The sequence below is a fragment of the Lepidothrix coronata genome, unplaced genomic scaffold, assembly GCF_001604755.1.
Source record: "Lepidothrix coronata isolate B3197 unplaced genomic scaffold, Lepidothrix_coronata-1.0 Scaffold288, whole genome shotgun sequence".
NCBI classification, from domain to species: Eukaryota; Metazoa; Chordata; class Aves; order Passeriformes; family Pipridae; genus Lepidothrix; species Lepidothrix coronata.
Genome location: NW_016690468.1, coordinates 636,245 through 658,646, shown reverse-complemented (window position 1 = coordinate 658,646; position 22,402 = coordinate 636,245). Strand labels below are relative to the sequence as shown.

The 22,402-nt window shown below is 42.4% G+C and overlaps 1 protein-coding gene across 12 annotated transcripts in view; it reads right to left on the bottom strand.

Moving 5' to 3' along the window:
- Positions 1 to 1,249: 1,249 nt before the first annotated feature.
- Positions 1,250 to 22,402, bottom strand: part of RABGAP1L (RAB GTPase activating protein 1 like) — a 227,419-nt gene continuing 206,266 nt past the window's right edge. For 11 of the 12 annotated variants that reach the window (XM_017836913.1, XM_017836919.1, XM_017836914.1 and 8 more), the window contains 7 exons: positions 19,555 to 19,647; positions 12,554 to 12,664; positions 10,120 to 10,224; positions 9,227 to 9,310; positions 8,661 to 8,732; positions 7,385 to 7,582; positions 1,250 to 7,034 (listed from right to left, as the gene is read on the bottom strand). In XM_017836913.1, coding sequence (XP_017692402.1) covers positions 6,879 to 7,034; positions 7,385 to 7,582; positions 8,661 to 8,732; positions 9,227 to 9,310; positions 10,120 to 10,224; positions 12,554 to 12,664; positions 19,555 to 19,647 — 819 coding nt within the window. In that variant the 3' untranslated portion in view covers positions 1,250 to 6,878. Of the gene's footprint in view, positions 7,035 to 7,384; positions 7,583 to 8,660; positions 8,733 to 9,226; positions 9,311 to 10,119; positions 10,225 to 12,553; positions 12,665 to 14,926; positions 15,968 to 19,554; positions 19,648 to 22,402 lie in introns of those variants that run through there. The other variant, XM_017836924.1, reaches the window with a different exon arrangement.

The following is a 22,402-nucleotide window of genomic DNA, read 5'->3' as shown; positions in this document are numbered from 1 at the left end:
ATTTGGAGACAGGATAATTGATTTTATCCAGAAAATATAATATGGTCAACTGGAATTTACTTCCATGGCATGATTTCTCAATTTCTGAATAAGCAATTTCTGCTTATTCAGAAATTGCTTCCTTACGATCTTTCTGCTGAACAGCCACTGAGACAGGAAAAAACCTTCTGTGTTTTTTTCCCTTATATTTTTTCCTTTGAGTCTCTCCACTTTCAGCTATGGTCTTATATTAGGAAGTGCTCTTATTTGGTAAATTTGTACATTAATTTCTAGGAGGAAAATGCTTTCATTACTCCATAAATGCATTTGAGCCTGCAATTTGCTTTTTTCCCCGGGAGATTTAAAAAAAAACAAACAAAACAACAGTGTTTGTTTCCTTAAATCAGGAGCATTTCAGCACCCGTGGCACTTCCCTTTGAGTGGCAGCTTCCACATGGAAGAGTTAACCACTCTTGTCATGTAAAAACAAGCTCCACACAGGTCTCCTGTGCACAAAGCTGCAGCAGCATCTGGATGCTGCATCCTCTCCTGACAAACACTTTGGATAGTGATGTGGAGGTAAATCAATACAAAATGTTACACCTGGTAAATTTAATCTTCAGCTTTTCTCCCTCTTTGCCTTCTTATCTTCCCCTGAAGTGCTGTGTGCTTTTCCAGCTATCTGGGAACAACGGCTGTTCATCTCAGGTAATAGGAAAGAAATCCCAGAGCAGTTGCTCATGTGGAAAAATGGTTTTATAAATCGCTTGGATACTTCTGACTGTGGTACATTCTGCTCGGTCCTGTTCTTGCTCAGCTGTGCCTCTCTTTGGAGTTCGTTTCCAGTGTCTTGCTGTTTCCTTCTGCTCCCTGTGTTTCTTCCTGCAGGCATGCTGCCTCATGGCTCACTTGTACTCCAGGGAAGTGGGAAGTCCTTACCAATATCAACTGTTGGTAAGTATCCCCAGCCTTTAGGAAAAGCATTCTCTGTGCTGGAAACCAGACTGGCATTTGGAGCAGAGGACCAGGGTGACCTGTTAGCTCTCTGGCACAGCTCCTTGTGAACAGGTTCCCTAAGGGTTGGGTTGGAATTAGCTGAGTAGCACACACGTTTTGGACAGCTCATCTGCTGAGTCACTGGTGCAAGAGAGCTGCTTGAACAGAACCAGCTGCATCACAAAACCTGACACAGCAGCTGCTTACTCCTGCCAAGAGATTGAAGCTGTTTCTTAAGCAAATGGCTCAGGAAAATAAGCACCTTATTCCCATGTTGTTGTCCATTTCCATTTATTTTACAAGGCATTGTTAACACAATGATAACAAGGTACTGATCCAAACAATTCAGTAACAATTAAAAAAAGTAAACATTTTTTGTGACCATGTACATTGAATTGCACTTTTAATAACAAGCATTACACTTATATTTCCATGTCATACTTTATATAATACATGGATGATTTACTCAAGTACTGGCAGTACTGAATTGTTCTCAGTTAAAAGTCTGATCTCTCTGTGATGCTCTTTTTTTGCTAACTCTTTAGAAAGATTTGTGAACTTGGCACACATACAGATCACAAAGGCAATTCCAAACCTGGAAAACTTCATTGTAATGGAGTCAGAGCTTTGAAGCTGCTCTGTTTTCAATGGGCTGGAGTGAATCCACCTAAATGGCAGACACGGAGGGAGCTGGATCATGCTTGGGTAGACCCTTTTCTGTACTCATGTACCATCTTTTCCCAGTTCAGAGAAGGCAAGGAATCTTCTTCCCTGGAAAACAACAGTTCCCAAAGCTCCAGACAGTTCCTGGCACAGCTTTTGGGGGTGGTATCAGCAGCAATGCAAATCCAGGGATTACTGGAAAGAGGGAATTGACACCTGGAGAAAAATCTGGAAACATCTGCTCTTGTTTGCATTGGTAGTACCATCCATGTATTATATAAAATACAAAAATAAGAGAAACTGTAGGGAAATTAGTACAGCCCAGGATTCTGGTGGTATCAAATCATAAATGAAATTTATGATACCAAATCCTTTCAATGTATTTATCCCCTTGCCGTTCAGTTTCTTATATATAATTCTATATATAAGATATAGTTCTCCAAAGATACATATCTATTCCTTTACAGGTTAAATAAAAGCAAGTCCCACTGAATAAGAAAATAAGAGGAAGTAATGTCCTAATTCTCTACCCATATCTTTTTTCTTTTTCAGGTAAAAATAGCATGAAATACATTCAGTAGCAAAGCAGTTGGAATCCAGGAGAAACGGAGAGACTGTATTCCCGGAGAATTAACCTGTACGTGTTAAGTCACAATCTTGAAGTAATTTGTGTAGACTTCTGACTTGGGAAAGACAGGATCTTGATCAATGCTGAGCATTATTTATCCAGTTGCAAATTCCTTGCATTTCCCAAAAGCCATCTGTGGATTAGCCCAGTTCTAAAGGCTGCTGTGACGTGCATCTACCCTAAAACTTGAGAGGTCCAAGCTTGAGTGCTTCATCGTGTCTCCCCTTAGTGTTAATGGGACAGCTCCCGGTAGGATATTAGCACAACAGACAGAAATATAATTTGGGGTTACCCTTTCTGTTTGCATGTCTAGGACAGCCAGCTGTGCGCACAGCAGCCCCTTCAGCAGGGTCCCTGTCAGCCACAGCAGCCCCTCAGCCTTGAGGGGAACCTCTCTGCCCTCTCTTCACAAGCAATCAGTGACACTCGCTGTGGTTTTCTCTCCAGCAGCTGGAAGAACACCAGCACTGTGAAGTAAGAGTGCTTCTGGTTTCAAAGCCAAAGGTGTTTGGCCTTAGATGATGCAGAAGTTGCCAGTTATCCCCGAGTCTAACAGTAAATCAAAATCAGAGGTATAGTTCTCCTACACATACAAGTAGTTTCATGGATTTCACTGCAGCTACTTAACAGAAGGAAGGGAACAGACCCACCTTGATCCTGTGAGAAAGTGTGGCATGTAGCTTCCAGTGTGGCTTTTGAGATTTTAGTGCCACTAAATGCAGATTTTTATTTACTCCTTAACTGCCACATTCAGTCAGTGAGTGGCACCATGACCCTGAAGTCAATGGGATACTTCATGCTTTGTCAAGGGGCTGAATTCTTGCAGTTCTTGACTCTCCCTCTCCCCTTGTTTTGAAGTTGTTTTTAACACAATGGCACAGATGATCATTTATCTTAGAAGAAATCTCAAGGGTCAACCAAGAGAAGTCCTTTAAAATGTCTAACAAGGAAAAAAAGTATTGCTTATCTCTGTAAGCACTTTTAACGTAGCTGCAGCAATGTAACTCAGCTGTAGCAAATTAAATCCTAATTAATGGGCAGGACAAGGGTGGGTTTGTCAGCTAGCAGGACTGATTACATGGCTGACTACCTTCCCTGAGACTGGTTTTACTGAACATCAATGCACGTGGACCTCAGGGATTTTGCAGTTTCTTGGCTTAACTCCACACATCATATTTTCTATATTTTTTCTTTTTAATTCTCTCCAGGTATATTTAGAAATGTAAACTAAGTGAAATAAGTTGTATTACTTTAGAATATTATGTTTGGTTCACAAAGATAATACAAGACTAGCTCACAGATGTACCACGTAACTAAATCAGCCTTGCTTCATTTAGCCTGTAAAGTGTTACAGTCAAAGGAAAAACAACAACTGTTTAAAGTGAAAAAAAGTACTTTTTTCCTTTTTTTGCCCACCATACTGGGCATCTCAGGAACAGATTAGAATCCAACAAGATAAACCAGTTCTAGTAAAAATATTTTTTGGAGGTTTGTCCCTAATCAAAGTAAAGGGTTAATTTCAGAATGGTGCATTCTCAATAACATTAAAAAATAGGATTCAGTTCCACATATATATTTATAAAATTCAAATTATTTTTAATAAAGGTTTGATGTGGACACAGAGTTTAATACTGACTCAGGGAAAAAAAGTTAATCACTCCAGACTTACAAACTCTGTTAGCTGTCAGAGTGCCACACAGAAATAAGAGTTTCAGTGAGACTTTGATGATGTTTCCTGCTGAAAAGCTGAACAAGGAGCCAGCTCTCTCTGACAGATCCATGGGGAATAAGTGTGCAGGTAGCTCTGTCACACATGCATGTTTTTCCTGCAGGAAGCTAAACTTTCCTGCAGCATCTACAGTCAGCAGGCAGAATTTTAGCTTGCCTGGTTTAATCCTGCAGTCCTACTCCTTTCCTTGTTTCTGAATATTCACCAAGATAATGCCATAAAGCTATTTCCTTACTCTTTGGGTAGTTTTGAGAAGACACGGTTTCCAGCAAAATGTTACTCTTCCTAATGCCACTGCTACAAACTCTACCTTGGATCTACAGCTGGAAGGTGGAATTGATTTACTGCCTTTATGTCATTGTCTTCTGAAACTTCCTTTTGGTGATGTAAGCCAGCTTCCATCCTACCAGGGTTTGAAAGCGTCACAGCTAGCAGGTAGCAAATGTGCTTTTGTTCCAGAAAGTCAACTTCCAAAGTCAGAGGGCTCCTACACTGAGAAAAGGGATGTTGTGTCAAAGCTCATTCCATGAACGTGGGGAGCTTATTTCCCAGTTCCTCTCTGATGAACTGGGGAAGTCCCGCTCCCATGATCTGCTTCCACTCATTGGACCCTTTGAGATGATTTAAACTCAGTCACTTGGCAAAAGACAAATGGGGGGGGGAGGGAGGGAGAATCCACCCACATATTTTTTTGTTGCTGTTTTTAATCCTCTCCAGTAAGTGCTGTAACAAGGACAAGGGACAGGACTGTACAAGGGGGAGTTGGAGGGGTAAGATCTTTGAGCAGCTGTGAGCTGTTAACTCATCTGCTCAGGGAATCACAGTATTACACATTTTTTCTATTCCTGTTACTGCATTTTTCCAATCAAGGTTTTAAATCCACTCCTACATGTGATTAAAGATAAATGAAATGAGAAATTCAGACACTTGTCAAACCACCAGTGTCACTGGAGGGCACAGTACTCTCAAATGTAACAGTCAGATGTTCATCAGGTATCCTTAAATGTCACTTCAGATTTATTACAAATTCAGATTCACATCTGTGGATGTGTGAAGCAGAACAGGTAACTGAATGACTAATGCTGGGTTTAGTCAGACAAGAGAATGGAAACATTTATGCAAATATTATGAGCAAAAAAGCCATGAGGGAAAAAGGCCTTTGCTAACGTTTGCAAAAGAAATTCTTTCTGTTTCCCCTCTTTTTTTTTTCTCACTGTATTAATATTTACAGATAATCACTGTTCTTGCAGGTACATTTTAAAATACTAAATTTTTTAACCCCTTAGAAGATATAATGGTGTCAGGATGCTGATTATATTTTGATCTCTACTTCAAACAGCTGACTGCGTTTCAGAATCTTTACTTTGGCACTGGTAACATTAAATCTGTACTACCCTCTTGAAAATAATTCACAATTATGCTTGACAACAAAGCACAAGATGGGTATCACTGAATTTTATTGTAGAAAACTGACAAGGTATGGCATTCCTTAGAATTAAAAAAACCCCAACAAAATAGAACTTATGTCCCTGGAACAATTTTGCAAATGGAACAATTAATACACAACCTTTAGTCCAGCAATGACATTTACCTGCAAGACCATCTTTAGACATGACAGGTATAATTAAAAAAATATTCCATCAGTTCAAGCAATAGTTTTAATTTTCCATGAAATAAGTATTTCTATAAACACTTTATGTTCAGTCAAAACAAATGCTTTTAAACTTTCTTACCTTAAGAGATACAAAACAACCAGACAGGTTTGGGAATCACCAGAGAAGTCTTGCCCCACAGGAAAGTCTAGGGTTTGTATTCCACTTGAAAATGCTTGTTTTTATAAAAATAAGTAATACCAACGTAGCATTTCCTAACCAAATACTTCTAGCAAACAGATCTTGCTTCTGTGATGTTTTATTCCTCAGTGCAGCACAAGCCTTTTGGGTATTTTATTTGATACCTCATTTCTATGTCAAATTTGGAATTTGAATGTAGACCCAGGGAAAGGTTTTCATTAGTTTTATTCATAAAACCTACCCTTTATTGCACAGGATTTATAAAAGGTCAAAACTATGCAAGGTCTTCACTCTCCTTCTCATCAAATGAGCGTTGAACAGTTTTCCCTTTATCCCAGTGGAAGGAATTATTCCTCGGAATTCTTAGTATAAACACAAAATAATAAAAAAAAAGGGAACTAGGTAACTTTATGTTAAATTCCAGCTGAGCTGTAAACAGCCATCAAACAACAGCGCTATAAAGAACTGCACTACTTGCATTTCTGAAGGAAAACCAATCCAAACTAAGGGATTGTCAGGGAAGCTCATGAGGGTTGTGCCAGGAGAGCACAAGCCCATCTCTGCTATGGCCTAAGCTTTACAAAAAGTGCTTATCTGCAGGACACAGTCGCTGCGATAAACAGGGATGGTCCCAGGGCCTGCGGCATCCCAGACACCCGCACACTGTGCTTTCCAGGGAGAGAGTATGCTGCACTGCTTCACATTTCCCGGTCTCCCTCTTCCTCCAGAAGAAGAAAAAAACCTTTAATACATGACTAATTCGAAATTATTTTTATCTTGCATAAAAGACCTAGATTTGAAGTATTTATTTAACATCTAGTCATATAAAATGAAGTGTAAAAGTATGACGGTATCAGAACTTGGCTTTCAGCAAGGCAGTTTGGGAAGTAAGAATTCAACATAAACCAGGAATTACTCCCCCCCCCCCTTTGAAAAGGGTCACATCAGAAAATGAATGAAAAACACCGAAGAATTTCACTTCAAGCCTGCACTCCTGCCTTTTGTCCTTTCCCCAAGAGGAGGGAGCACCGGAAGAACCCTGCAGGGTTTCAGCTGTGTTGTTTGTGCTCTTGTGCCGGTGTGGCCAGAACTATGTGCTGCCCTCTCTGGGGGGCAGGGGCGGCTGGGGCTGTGCTGAGGCTTGCGTGCCTGTGGCCGTTTTGATTGAGTTCAGGGTTTTGCTAAACCAAGAGTTTTTGGCAGCTTGGATTTCGTTCATAAGGGCTCCTCTCTGGTGCTCCAGCTCCTGAGAAAGCAGAATGGTCAGAATTGATAAAAAACAATTAATTAACAAGAAAAAAGCATCCACACACTCAGTCCCTACAGTCCAGCACTTTCCTTGCAACCTCCCAGGCCAGTGCCTGGGAGAGAAGACAGATTGAAAGTGCAGAAACAGCACAAGATATTTAGATAAACAAATAAAAACCTCTGCTCTTTTTCTTTTTAGGACAGACTTTTTTTCTAGAAGTTCACAGATATACAGCCATGCACTTACGTGCTATCTTTTGGAACAATTTTTTGCAGGGTTCAGAGTAATTTTGGACTGAGCACAACAAAGTCAATGTGACCGCCCTGCTGTACTTGGATTCCACATACCTGAATTTTGCACTTGGCTTCCACGAGCTGCAGTTTTGTCTGTGCAAGTTCCAGCTCCATCTCTCTCAGCTGCTTCTTCAGTGCATCCTTCTCATCATCTATTTCAATGCCTTTGTTGTCTGTGCTTACAGCAGGCACCTTCAGAGCCCCCTCCTTGCTGAAAATCTCACTGCAGTGTTTGCAGGCCATCACTTTACCCTGAAATACCCAGAAAGCCCTTTAATCCATTTTACAGGAGCTGTTGTGCTTCTTGAAAGAGCCTTTTTTGTGTCAGATTGCCTCAATCTCAAACTATCTAATATTGCAGTTTACCGATTTGGCATGAAAAGAATTTCAGAAGTTCACAATTTCCAGGGTATGTTAACCAGTATAAAAATTCCTAAAATCTACCTACTACACTCTGTCTAATCACAGAGACTTTGCTCCTATGTTAGAATTACTCAAGCCCTCTTGCTACTAAAGCTTTGTAACATTTTGCAGTGAGTGTTTTGTCAGCACGATTCAGGAGAGTAAATTAAACTGAGCAGATTAAAAAGCTGGCCTGGCTCACACAAACGAAAACAGGGTATTGAGCTATTTCAGCAGATTATAGGAATATCAATCCTAGAATTATTTTATTTATGTTATTAGCAATAACATAAAAAGTCACTAAAAAGCAACAAATCCAGTTCAGATTCAGTACTAAAGAAAAACTGAGAACCTACAGCAGAGGGAAAACAACTCTGCCTACTCAGCAGTGACAGAGCAGTGGGATGGAATTGTTACCTGATCAGGAAATGTTCACCTCTTATACAGATGTTCTTGGTAAGGGGTTTAGAGAAGGGAGACAAACCCTATGGAAATTCTGGGGATGGTCCAAGCTGTGCCATTTGATTCAATTACTTAAACCAATTCTGCTTAAATTACAGAAAACCAAATATAAACCTTGTCTAATCTGGCCAATTCCAACCCCTCCACTGTGCACACTGGAGAACCAGCACGTGTTTTGTTTTTTAATAGAGAGTCCTTTTTTTCTCACCAGTTTATCAAAACATCCAAGTGAATACTTTTTTCTCTACATTTTTACAGGAAAAAGAAAAGCCAAGTATTACATGCATTTCAGTCTGAGAGTTTCACCCTCTCTGATATAAGATAAAGAACTGTGAAAGGAAATAAACTCCTTCCTTGTTTAAATGTTCTGAAAAATGCATGTGGGGCTACTGAACTTTAAAGTTCAGTTAACATTTTGTTCTGTCTGTGTCCCGAAACATCCCATATGCAGAGGCATTGTTCTCACCTTCACAACTTCCAGTTCATCTTTACTGGCCGCCTGTTGTTTTTCCAGCCTAGTACTCAGCTGGGAACAGATCTGGAACAGAGAAAGCAGCCTCTTATCTCAAGTTTACTGGACTGAAATAGAACCTGTGCTTTTTAACAATGATTTTTGTTAGAAAAAACATTACTTAAATTCTGCCTCACTCAGGTATGTGCATCCCCCCTAACAAGTCCACTGCTGCTGATCATGATAAAAAACCAGCAGCATTCAATACAGAACCTGAACACAGAGACCAGGACATTTTGTGGATGAATTGGTTTATGATGTTTTTACTGCACTATGTCACAGAGTACAGAAGCATTCACCCAAAAGTACTAAAATTAGCTGAAAGACAGGTTATTCCCGATTGCCTAATTACGAGACTATTAGGAAACCCACAAAAAGATTTATGACAAATTACAATGTTGCTCTCTGAGAGCCTGAGAGGTAGTGGAGCTTATTTAAAGGATGAGATGTGCAACGCTGAAAATTCAGCTCTCGGAACAGGCTGAAAGGAGAAATACAAGAAAGAGCCTCTGGAACGGTACCTGTTTATACTCTGCAATAATGGCTGTGGTTTTCTTGATCTCAGATTCTGCCTTCTCCAGCTGCTTCCTGAAGACTTCCTTCAGCTAGGAAGTGAAGGAGAGAAGTTACCTAGTACACTCACAGAAGTTCTCAATATGCATCATCAGATTGTTCTCTCTGTGTCTCACTGTGTTTACAGCAGCTCTAAGCTACTGCTCACCAAATTCCAGCATCTGATTTACTCAATATAAAAATCCTTACTGTATCAGTGATAACCAAAAAGTCTATACTGTGACCCTTTATCTCTGCTTAGAGAATTCTCCTGTAGCTTAATTCCCTTTCTCTGTGTTAAATGGTGGTACATTATGGTCCACAGAACACAAAATGGCAAAAACAAAAGTCAGGGTATCACTTTTGAAACGTACACATTAAGCTACAGAGGATTACAAAACTAAGACCGAATATTTTGCAAATGAGTATGAGGCCAGGTCTAGTCAGCAAAATCCTCCCAGCCCTTATCCCTGTTCTGCTGTTGGTTCCAGCTTCAGGCAGAAACACTTTATTTCAGCAATCCAGCACCTGAATCCAGAACAGACTCTTACAAGGCAACAGCTCCTCCAGCTCCTCATTTAGATAATTAAAAGAGGTCTGATCTCCTTAACTGCCAGTGCTCACTGCCAGTGACAATGACTGTTAAATACTGGGAAGACGATAAGCTATGGAAAACTAAACATTCAGAGCTCAAGTAAAGGAAAACACTGAACAAAAAAATTACCCTGGCACTACAAACTTTAAATTGCAACCGCATTTTGAAGACAAAATCCCTTCTGCGATTGCAACACATCCTCACTTTTCTGCATATCCTTCTGCTTGCATCTCCTAACTAAATGGGGAAAGCTGGAGAATGCCTTACCTGAGCAGTTTCCTCCTCCTGCTTCCGTTTCTCTTCCTCGGTCTCCACCAGCTTTTGTTTGGTCAGGAGAAGCTCCTTGTTCAAAACATCAGCTTTGTCTTCAGCCTAAAATCAGGGACACTGGTGTAAATCAGATCTTATCTGTGCCAATACAAACACACTGGGATGTACAGCTCAGAAATTCTGCAGATTCAGGTTCTAGCATTGCCTTTTCCTGCGCCCTGTGGAAACTGGGAAACTGTGCAAAAGGACCCTCTGGCCAAGTGTTTACCCATGCCCACATAGGCACAGATACTCTGTCCTAATGCAAACAATGATGTACAGAATATTTTTGTTGGCACCAATATTAATCTAAGTCAGGGCAGCATGATTTAGCTATTGTGTAACTTCAGATAACTCATTCCATTTCTTTAATCTGTAAGCAGGGAAAACAGGTAACTGTAAAAAACTTTGGTGCCTGCACTGTACCCTACAAAGTGTTCAGGCAAAGACAAGTGTAGGACAAACAGGACCACTAGATAAATTGTTTATCAGTGCAAATAAGTATTACATGGAGAAACTTGATACTGTGTGTGCACTAGGGAATAGGAATTTTCTCCTTTCTTGTAAGGGTTGAGCTTATGGTGACACATACTGGGAATGCTTTATTTTTGTGAGCACTGTCCTCACCAATCACCAGGAGAGAAATGTATTTCTCAATGTCTGGATATATTGTGTTGCCCTCCCCAGCTGGGAGGTACACAGGGCACCTCACCACTCCTGTTCATTAATGAGGTGCAGGACAGGTAATAGTTGTGGTCAAATAATACTGAGTTTGCTGAAAATCCAAGAGGGAAAAGGGCATTGGAAACAACAAGTAACCGTACAGAACTTGTCTACAGGCTGCAGTTTGGTTTTCTACCACTGCTGGTGGTATCAGCTTATCTTTCTGCCACAGTGTTCATTATTAATGAGGGTGTTAGTGGTGATTGTGGGCAGCAGAAGCAGCTCCACCAGGGCCATAACTGAAGGGATGGATTGAGGATCCCTGCATGGCTTAGTGTGTATAAGGCTGTATAGGAGAAAGGAAAACAAGCAGTGCAAGAATGGAAAATCGATGAGATTGACAACTTAAGACAAAAGAACTCAGGGATTACAAGGGTATCTTTGATGAAAGACCCGTTTTCCGATATGCTTTAAAGGAATTGCAAATCCTTCCTCCTTTTATGTGTGCATTCCAGTTTCTCCAAGCACCTGCAGTGGTGTTTGGTGTCCCGTCCTTGCAGATGAGGAGCGCGGTAGCACAAAGCTTTTCTTGCAGTGCCTGGGAATGAAGACAGGGGGTGGGAAAACTTCATGGAGCCACTCTTGTCTACAGACAGACTGAGAAAGTGCAGGAGAGAAAGGAATTGGACTGGCACAGGGATGTGCTTGGCAGCCTTGTTGTGACACTTGAGGAGAAAAAATCACGGGCAGCAGCAGACATAAAGCTGCTGCATGGACAGCTGGAATTCCCAGGAAGACAGAGCTCCTCAGCACATTGCTTTTGGCCTCCACATGAGCCTGCCTGCTCTATCATGCAGAGCACATCTCTGTGCTCACCCAGACAGCTCAAAATTTTAGAATCCCACGGATCCAAATCAGCAGAGCCTATCTGTCCAGGATCTGCCTAAGCAGAAATACAGCTTGCACAACTGTGGTCAATGATGTTTACAGTTCTGAGGTTAGATAAAGCAAGCCAAATACCTGTGGGAAATCCAACTGAGAGGCCCTTGCAGGCAAAGATTTTACATTATAAAAGGTACCACAGCAAGGGACTAATCACAAGATGTGGTGGAGTTTGGCCCTCTTTATTTAGTACCTTAACAACAGCTGTTACAGCATTTATCAGTACCACATAAAACACCTCAGAAAGAGAGGGCTGAATGTGTAGTTCTCTGAAAACCATCTCCGAGCAAAGGGCTCTGAATGCTGCTGCCCTCCACATTCCTGTCTTCACAGGGAACAAGAGCAGTTATCAACAAACACAGAGGAGCCCTTCTAATTTTTGGTGCCCTGCCACTTCATTATCTCCGAGCTTTGTTGGCTGTACTAAAACTGCTGTGAAAAACAGATCCACGTAGACATTTTGCAAGGCAACTTCCCTTGAAACTAGTCTTTCAAGGAGTATGTGATGCCTTTTTCAAGGAAATGTTCGTTCTGTGGTATCTGCCTAAAGGTTATGGCTTACATTTTCTAAGCAAATCCCAGCAGAGGAGGTGCAGTCAGTGTTGGCCAGACACCACTGAATGTGGAAATCCAGCTGACTGCAACTACGAGTGAGGCTGTCAGGAAAATAAAGGCACAAATAATTACACTTTTAATGCTGTGTTATACTCTCGGTGGAGCACAAAGCTGGGTTCCTAAAACTGGGTGTTGCCAAGCCTGATCTGGGGCCCATCTGTGTCAGCATTACCTGGTCCAAGTCATTCCGTAAGGCAATCTTGCTCGTGACAAGCTCATGGGCGAGGTCATCGTTCTCCTGCTCCAGCCTCATGCTTGCTTCTTGGAGCCTGCGGTTTTCCCTCTGCAGAAAGAAAGGAACAACCAGGAAAGGAAGTTAATCCTTATCAATATTGAAGAGCAATAAACGAATGCATTGTGTGCGTAAAACACCGAGAAGGCGAGAGTGCACATTCAGACAGGGCTGCTGCTCTGGGAAACAACAGTGAATTAAGCCAGCAGTGCAAATGCAGCTATTTCACTTACATCCCAATGGTCTGTGTCACCAAGTGACACACTGATTGTAGCGTTTCCCTGTCAAAAGTAAACACAGACCTCTTCACAAAAGCACTTGGTTTCTGCTTGCTCATCATCTAAAGAAATCAGGCAGATAAAATCCCACCCAGCAGCAGTGAACAGGGACCAATTAAGAGTTACTCATAATGTTTCCAATCGGAAGTAGAAAGCTGTCCTGCTCCACTTTACAAAATTCTGTCTGCAGGGATCCATAAAAATAGTCCATTTTGTAGATGATATAATGCCAACTTCCCATCTCCTGCAGAACCAGCAGAGCATAGCATTTAGCCTTGGAAGCCCCTACAGCTCATATATCCCGTATTGCCATTTGTGCCCTCCTCTGTAACTCACACCAATTACACCAGTGTGTGTTTTACAGGAAACCTGCTGAGCCAGAGTGCCAGGGGGTAGAGGGGAGTTCACCCCTGAGCACAGGCCAGGACCTGCCAGTGGGCAATGGGGGGAACACCAAATGGAGAACTCCAGGCCCTCGCTGCACTGCCCTCCCTGCCCACTCCACACAGGCAGAAACGACTCCATGGAGCACTAACCACAGAAGGGAAGTGCACAGGAGAATGATATTTCATAATAATGAGAATAATAATTCAGGTGTTTTAAAAATCAGTCTCAGTGACTGTTCTACAGCTGAGAAACAGAACCATATTCAAAAGATGCTTGTGGTCAGTGAACAACCAGGGGTCCAACATCAAATACTAATCCTCATCTTCAGAACAACACAGCCAGGTGGGACAGACAGAGGTGCCCTCCTCAAATGGATTTTAAGAGAGGAAAAAACTATGCTGGCCTTCAGTCACAAAATTGCTGTGTATCTTTCACACCAAAACAGGCTGCAAAGGGAATCTGTGCGCTATGGAAATTCAAGGAAAAACACCACATTCATATGGAAACTCGTAGGTGGAGGAACAGCAACCTACATGCGGAGATTTCAAAAAGGACCTCTTCTCACTTGAAAGGTAAGTTATGTTCTCCAAGACAAAACAATAAAAGTCAGCATACATCAGCACTTAAGACAAAAACATTTCCAAGAGTTGTTCAGTGAACACATTCCTACAAAATGTGATTTCTTGCATAAGCACATTATTCACCTGTTTTCACTTCCTCCTGCCTACCAGCTATGCTTAGATACTTTTTCTCTCCAAAATCACCACCATGAAACTGCAATTTTCATTTCTGTTACAAGCAGATTTTGCATGCTCGGCTTAAACAAAAACAGGACAAGTAGAGGTCTAAGAGGATGCTTAAAGAGGTCTCATCTATGTGGGAACTTCCTCTGTGGCAGGAAGGAGAACTTCTACAAATTCTCTCTCCTTACTGTGACCCTATTGTGCAACTAGACCGGGCACTGCCCTGTACAGGAAAGTAAGTTTGTTTCCCTTCCAAAAGATCATACTTTGAATAACTTGTTTTGTACAGAAACTCTAAGTAAAATGCTTTTATCTTAGCACAGTTAAGATAATCACTGCTAAAAGACACACAACTTTGGGGATCTTTCTTATTTTAATTGCACTATAGCCTGTATGGGATAGGGAATTTTTAAAAGTAAAATTCTTCTCTAAGGATAATATAAACTTTAAAGTGTAAAACCAAACTGCAGTCAATCATCGTCATCATCTCGAACATCTTTTTTCCTGTATTTTATTCAGACCTCCTTAGAAACGTTGGTTTTTATAGACACAGCTCTGTCAGCCGGCAGCTGTCAGACCTGGCTTCACATAAAACCTGGGAGCCGATCAGGACAGTATTGCTGCCAGGTGCTGCAGCACTGGTACCTTTCCGTAGGGATGTTGCTTAGAAGGAGAAAGCAGCAAATTCTTAAGACTTTCACAAAATAACCCAGTTGGCTTTAACATTTCTGCTGTGCCTTTGCCAAAAGCTTCAGTGTCTGCAAAGCAAGCTGCAGTGTGAAGTTGAGAGTTCCTGCTTTGCATTGGCAGACAAGTGTGTAAGCAAGCTCCGTGCTGGAAATGCGCTATCCTCCTCTTAAACGAGAATGTACATGGTACATTGGGATAAGGCAAAGATCTCTTACCTTGGGCATCCAGTCAATAGCTAAGAGATGTTTTTAGCCTGTTCACCATACTCTTAGTCCAGCTGAGAGCCTCTCACAGAGCCACCTTTACTCTCCTTCCACCCAGGGCAGAACGCCGGATGAGATGGTTTGTCTTTTCCAGCTCCTCCCCCCCCCAGATCTAGCAGTGAAAAACTGCCTCCTTCCTCAGGAGGAAACTCTTGGTCTGCTTAACTCTAAATAAAACCTAACGTGACACAGTAAAGACAGAAATAGCAAATAGTGCTTTTCATGTGTAGCAAACTATTTTCAATGGCTCTGAAATATTTACAGGGTTTTATGAAATACGCTCGCAATGACAAGAAGTTCAACAGATGGAGCTGGTTCGTTACAGCAGGACTCACATCCCAGGCAGCATTTTGTAACCTGGCATCAGCCAACCAGTCAGACCTGCTAGTTGTCCCTGGTGTAAACAGACAGCTTCCTGCCCTTCTCTCCACACCACTAAATTACTGACTATGACAACCATTTCCTTCTCCTCGGCATTGCTCGGTTTCTACAATTCGTAAAGTAAGAGGTCCCTCTTTCCCAAATTCCTCCTTCTGGTTACAAAAGGCAGCTGGTGAGCTCGAGTTAACTGTTAAAAGGAGGATACTGCATTTCCAAAAAGGACAAACACCGCTGATACACACAAACACAAATAAACTTACCTCCTGCAAAGTCACAGACCAAACACTGCTTTCAACCATTGGTGTAAAGACAGTTGAAACAGGATATAAAATAATTTTTAATACCAACAACAACAAAAAAAAAAATTTGCTGATTCTTCAGTGGGTTTTTGGTTCTGAGTTTTAGAGAGGATATACTCCAGCTCCCATCACACGCTGGATGGAAAGAAGAAGGCCAACTTGAAAGCAAGGCTCAGCTCAGGAACACTTGAAAGGGTTGAACTCCACCCTCTGCTCCCTTCCAGCCTGCACCAAGGAGTAATTCCTGAGGAGAACAGTGGTGATGATGCATCCTCTCTGAGCTGCATTCAAGTGGGGTGGAACGAGTCACCAACCTCCTTAAGCAATTCTGCTTCTGCTGAGCAACACCCTGCACTGGGTTTGGCTGGAGTAGAATTAATTTTCTTCACAGCGGCTGGCATGGCTGTGGTTTGGATTTGTGCTGGAAACAGTGTTGATGGGATAGAGATGGTTTTGTTATTGCTGAGCAGGGCTTGCACAGAGTCAAGGCCTTTTTTACTTCTGATACCTCCCCATCAGCTTCTTCATAAGCCCAATGGAAAGGGTTCTTGATTGTGGAGGAGCTCTGAAGGAAAACCCTTTGAACTTCCATCTAGAAACCCAAAAGGCTTTAACAACAAACCATCCAGGAAAACCTGCCATGGGAAGCAACATAGACGCTCCTGGAGGTGGCTGTGTTTTCCATTTGGTGACTCTGGAGAAGCATCCCCAAAACTGCCTCAGCACATTTGGTTTGTTAGAAACCACAATGTCCCACACATCAAGAATCATCATGTTTTTCCTCATGATGTTAACATTCAGTTACCATGACTGAATGAAAATGAGCAATATATTAATTTTTGCTTCCACTTCAAACACACAAAAGGCTATTATGTCCAAATTACACATTTATTCAGACACACAACTTCTCTGTTGCACAACGAGGTCCACAGAGGAAAAGGCAGAACAGAACAGCAGGGTCTGCTTGCAAAACTCCAGCCCTTTTTCTCTTTATTTTAAATCGAGTCCCAAGCTCAATTCTGGAAATTTCTCATCAAGTGAACCCAAACCCTGTTATATGAGGTGTTCTCAAACACAGACCCCCCCCCCCATAATATTTAGAAAAATATAAATCTAAACTATATTACTACTTTTTCTCTACATACAACTCACTTTTCTTCCTGGCTTCTGTAGGCAATTTGTAATTTATTTTAACCAAAAGTCACGAAATCCAGTGACAAACAGCAATTTAGAACATATTTCCCTTTTGCACCTTTTAAAAATCTGACAAATATGTGATAATTTGTTAAAAGCAATGGAAAATAAAGTGAAAAAATGTCCATAAAAACACACGCTCTTCCTAAATAATACTTGTAAATACATCAGGAAACAAACACCAAAAATAATGCACTCTTTAATACTGTTCTTTTGGTAAGTCAAATCACAATCAACATGTAAAATCCAAGCTAGGCAGGAACTCTTGTGTAACAGCTCATGGGAGCACATGAATTGAACATGTCAAGCAAACCTGACTGGTTACTGGTGGGCCCAGTGCTGCAAACCCAGCTCATCTCCCTCTCTCCACAGACCATCATTTCCTCCCAGGGCAGGGCCACAGGGGGTGTCTTACTCAGACATCCTCCACCACTGCAGCTCACAAGGGCCTGTGCCTCTGCAGTCCTGACAAGCCTCTGCTGGCAATAAAAACTGTGATGCTGCAAACAACAAACACTCTAAAAACTACAGCTAAAAAGTATCAACAGTCTGAGAGCTCGTTTCTTTCTTGAGGAATATTCCGCAGGGATCTCCACTCTAGTGATCCCATCCATGAAACGTCCTCTTCCCGGGCAGCAAACCAAAACTTTGTTTTGTTCTGGGAAGAGAAACTGTAAAACTTCCAAGGCTGCAGGGCTGTGGGGCACAGCCCACACAGAGGGAGCTGACAGCAGGGCTGTGCTCAGAGGCAGGGCTTTTGTCCTCTCCCAAACCAAGCCCAGCCCTGGTGCTGCCCCACTGAAATGCACCTCCGACCACACAGCTTGCAGAGCACTGACTGAAAGGACAAGCGAAAAGCAAGGCTGGCTCTCCACCTGCTGCCTGTGAGGTGTTTCTTGATGACCTTCAGAAACACTCCTGAAATGTCAATTCCTACCAACCTCCGCTTGACACAGGAATAAAATCTTAACAAGCAAGACAAGGAACAAAGAACACTTATAAGCATTTTTCCATGGCACCCATCAACTGAAGAATGTGTCTGAACTTTGAACTCATCTAACCAGTTATGGGGATTCTCTAATCACAGCATTGCTAAGAGGATCAGACCCAATCCAGCTTAATAAAAAAATCCACGTTGAGTTTCAGAAGCGCAAGCCAAAACCCTGGGCTGTGGTCTTGACTGTGACAGTGACTCACATAAACAGTGGCCCAAGAGTCGCTTTCTATATCCTCTTTTGCAGCTTGGGATAATGTTCTTCACCATCCATCGCCCATGATTAACTAGTTAATATGCTTTCACAGAGCTTTAAAGAACCTTATTTGTTTTCTAAGCATTATTTTAATTCCACAGTACTATAAGTGAACCACTGAAAAAAAACTTAGAAGTTCATCAGCAGCAAGTTGTGTTTTTTCCTAAATAGGTCATACTTGCTATAGGTTCTTGGCTGCTTCAGCAGTCCCAAGTCTCACAAACAATGAAATCTACACTCTTTGACAGCATAAAAATTACACTTAAAATATAATTTTTCACAGATAAATGCTTTTTAAAAAAGGAGTAAGTTTGACTTTCTCTGTACCTGTAAGTCTACCTTGCCACATTTATGAATTAAGGCACAGTCTCTCACTACAGATTTCCATACTTTGGTTTTCTGAAAACGGTGCACTTTCCTTACATTCACAGACCACTGGAATAAGATTATTCACCACTCCACACTCCTGGCAGGCTCTGTACCAACTGCAACGTCACTGAACATACTAAGGCACAGTGAGGAACAGCAGGCAAACAGTACAGGGATATGTAAGCACTGTCAGTTGCCAGGCATCCTGGGCAGTGGGCAATAAAGTGCTTCATCTCTGGCAGCTTCACCTGGAGAAACCTGAATTGTTCGAACTAGGGTGAGCAACGACCAGATCCCAAACACTCAGCGAACTCTGTGCCCAGGAACAGAGCCTCCAGCACACAGAACCTACGGCAAAGGAGCGCACCTGTGACAATGAGAGCAAATTCACTGGCGAGATAAGCAAAGCTAATCCAAAATTAAAAAGTATTCTCTTCTGGTGAACTACTGAGCTATCATTATTACCAACTGAACCTTTATTTCTCTGCTGCCCTAAAGCAGGATATCCATCACTGTTAATTCTATTGCAGCAGTGCCAGGGACCTCCGGGTCCCACCGTACCAGGCATTATCTTAACAAAAAACTACTAACACTTGGTATAAACAGGAATGAACAACAAGGATCATATCAGCCAAGGAAGAGTTCATCTTCCAAAGTCTCTGAGGATGCCACTGCACATAGCTTGCGCTAGAGCAACGTTTATTTTCTCCTTTCTGTGTCTGTAGCTGAGAATCCCCCTTTGTTTCTGCGGTTCATGAAGATCTCCCATAAAAGTGCAACAGCAGGAGAGTTACCTACAAACATATAAACTGAAAGAAGAAAAATATTATATGTGGCTACTTGCAGATGTCTTGAGAGTTACAAATTGTGACTGAAATATTCCTGGGAAAGAACTACTAAGTTCAAGTGTTTAAAGTGCCTGTTCAAGAAAGGGGCTGAGTTTCACCTGGCACTGCACTTTCCTAAGGTCTGCACCAGCACATCCCAGGGAGGTGAGTGTGGTACACACACCTCTGCTTAGCCGCTGGAACCGGGTCACTCCCATGGGATCTGCCAGTGGAACAGGTTCCTGTATAGCATCTCCTACCTTATATCTGTCCATAGGATCTTCCTGCTGCAGCTGACTCTCTCGCATGGTTTGGTACTCTCTCTCATATTTCTTCAGCTTTTTCGTTGGCACCTGTGGAATAGATTTGGAAAACATGCATTTAGAGATTAGAGGAACACCGGAAAGGCTGTCTGAAAGCTCTTCTTGCAAACAGGAAACTGAGGAAGTGATGGAAAGCTGCTGCTGAATAAAAGTCTCTCCCCACTGCCCCCTCCCTTCCCTACTCAGCAAACCGTGTCAAACACTTACCAATACAGCTCACATCGACAGAAATCTTTCTGTGCCCACTGCTGCTGATTATTCAAACATTTAAAGGGAAACAAGAGCAAAGTACAGACATTTTAAGAAGAGTAACAAGAAAAAAAAAAGAGCATGAACAACAGGGGTGGGAGAACAGGGAAGAAGAAAACACACTTCGATATGTATGATTCACCAAAACAATGCCTTAGCAAGACAACTGCTACAAGTGAGAGAAGAATAAAGGAGCGCTCATACAAAAGGACAGGACAATTCCCCGGGGGAGATCAGAGTAATGGTTTTTATTGCTGGAGAGTATTAATGTCTAAATTACAGCCTGTGACCAATGCCCTCATGGAGTCTGGCATCAGAGCCCTCCTAGGCACAGGTGGAGACACTGCAGTGCAGAGAAACCACAAACAAATTCAGTGAACAGCTATGCAGAAAGGTCAAATCCCAGGCTACTTCGTCCTGGGAAAATACCACTTCCACTTCAAGCATGGCACAGAGAGAAACCTGTGTTCTTTTAAGCAGGGCATGGGGATCCTCTTCTTTCACATCATCTGGGTAGGTAGAGCTCTATGAGCAACCCCATCTCTGCCTGGAGACCTTTGACAGCATTACTTGGAACACCTGCTGGCAGCAGGAGAGATCCCTAATGCCATGTACCACCAGGATTGTGAGCACAGGCTTTCCCTGGATCTGTTACACAGTTATCTGTTCCTCTTGCCTGTATCGATTGTGTTTAGCTGCCTCCTGGTGTGAGGACATGCCATTGTCACCTTCCCTTAGGGCAAAAAATACCAATGAGCAGAGATAGGATTTGGTGTTGTTTTTCCCTTTCCTGGGGAAAGAGAATACCTCCTTGCTCTGCAGGGCAGGGAGAGACCAAAGCAAGTGCTTGGTGTTGCTGCAGAGGGAGGTACAGGTGGCCAATGTGAAACCTGTAATCTGCAAAGCACAGTGCACAGGGAGCACTAATTAAAGCAGCACCAATTCCCACAATTACTGATGGAATCTGAAAGCAAAGAGAAGAGGGCAGAGATAAAAACATGAAGCACTTTGGGCAAACATACAAGAAAATTCCACTTCATAGTGCAAAACACCATGCAGTGAAAATGACCAAATCAGAGACGCTTTCATACATTTCAGCCGAACAACACTCCCAACTCAACCCCAGCCAGTTTTGTCTCAGCTGCAACTTGGAACTGTTGAGGCTACTTTAATAGTCAGGGATAAGGAATCATTTCACAGGAGTGTTCTAAATGAAGCGAACCCATCACATATCTGAAGCCTGAGCCATCCCCTCCTTCCACCAGGGTTACTTGGCTCCCATTCAGAGAAGCACATCAAGGTTCCCAGGCTGGGGTGTTCTGAGGACAGCCTCCAAACCCAGTTCTCCGGTGCTTCTGTGCAGTTTTGTGCTCCAATATGCAACCAGCAGGAAATAAAGAGAAATACAAGGGAGACATTGTGGAGCAGCACGGCCAAAAGGCACAACACAGGTGTAACTTAGAAGATGAGCTGTTCAATCAAAGATTTTCCTGATTCTTGATGTGTCGCTGATAATGTCGGAACGGCCAAAGCGACACAAAAAAAGGTTCCAGCAAAGTTTATTCCAAGAAAAAAGCAGGGACAGCGGGGCTGCTGCGCAACCCCTTAAGTACAGTTTTTGAACACACGTAATGCACATGGATAGGACAGTTCAAACTTTCACACCAGAATTCTTACAGCTAATAGGTGCATTTTCTAAACTCTACTTTCTCACAACAACTTTGCTCTTTCTCAAAACAGCCCAATTCTTTCCCACAACAGTCCCGAGCACCTGCTCTTATTTTTCTCTCATGTTGATGTTCTTCCCAACTACTCTCATTCAAAACAGGTCCTTGTTCTCATGAGACAGTGCTCCTGTTTTCATGAGACAGTGTTCTCTGCTCCCACGGGACAGCTTCTTCAGGATGCATCAGTATGTTGTCAGGATCAGGGCCTCCATTTTCAGTCCTCTCTTTTCAGTCCATCTAAGGGGTATACTTTGATCTGGTCAACATCTATTGCTTCGTCAGTATGTGCCAAGGTGCTGACAGACCCGCTGTCACCCGTGACATTGATGCTTTTCATTGAAACCTTTAAAGTGCATGTAAGAACTAAGTCTCACTACAGAGGGAGAGAGACAAGCCTCCCATCCACGCAGCCACATGAATGCTTCAGTAAATCCCATCGTCTTTAGGGATAGGAGATTAAGACAGATTTTTTTGTGTGCAAACAGGAGAAAGAATGTAAAGCAAAGGTAAAAACTGCACACTCACAACCCTTTACCCCCCATGGTTCAGCGAGCAGTGCTGCTCACCTCAGCCTGGCCCTGGGTGGTGGGGTTTACCTCCAGTGACCCTCCAACAGCCTCACCTTTACAGCTGCCTGGAGCAGCACCCCCTTTGCACTTCAGCTGCCAGATCTGCTTAAATTGCTTGTGAACAAAAATCCTGCTTCTCTCCATACTCTAGAAGATACAGACAAAATACAGCCAAAAGTAATGATGTGAGTAAATCACTTACCAAGGGAGCGAATGGGACATAAAGCAGCACTATGCCAC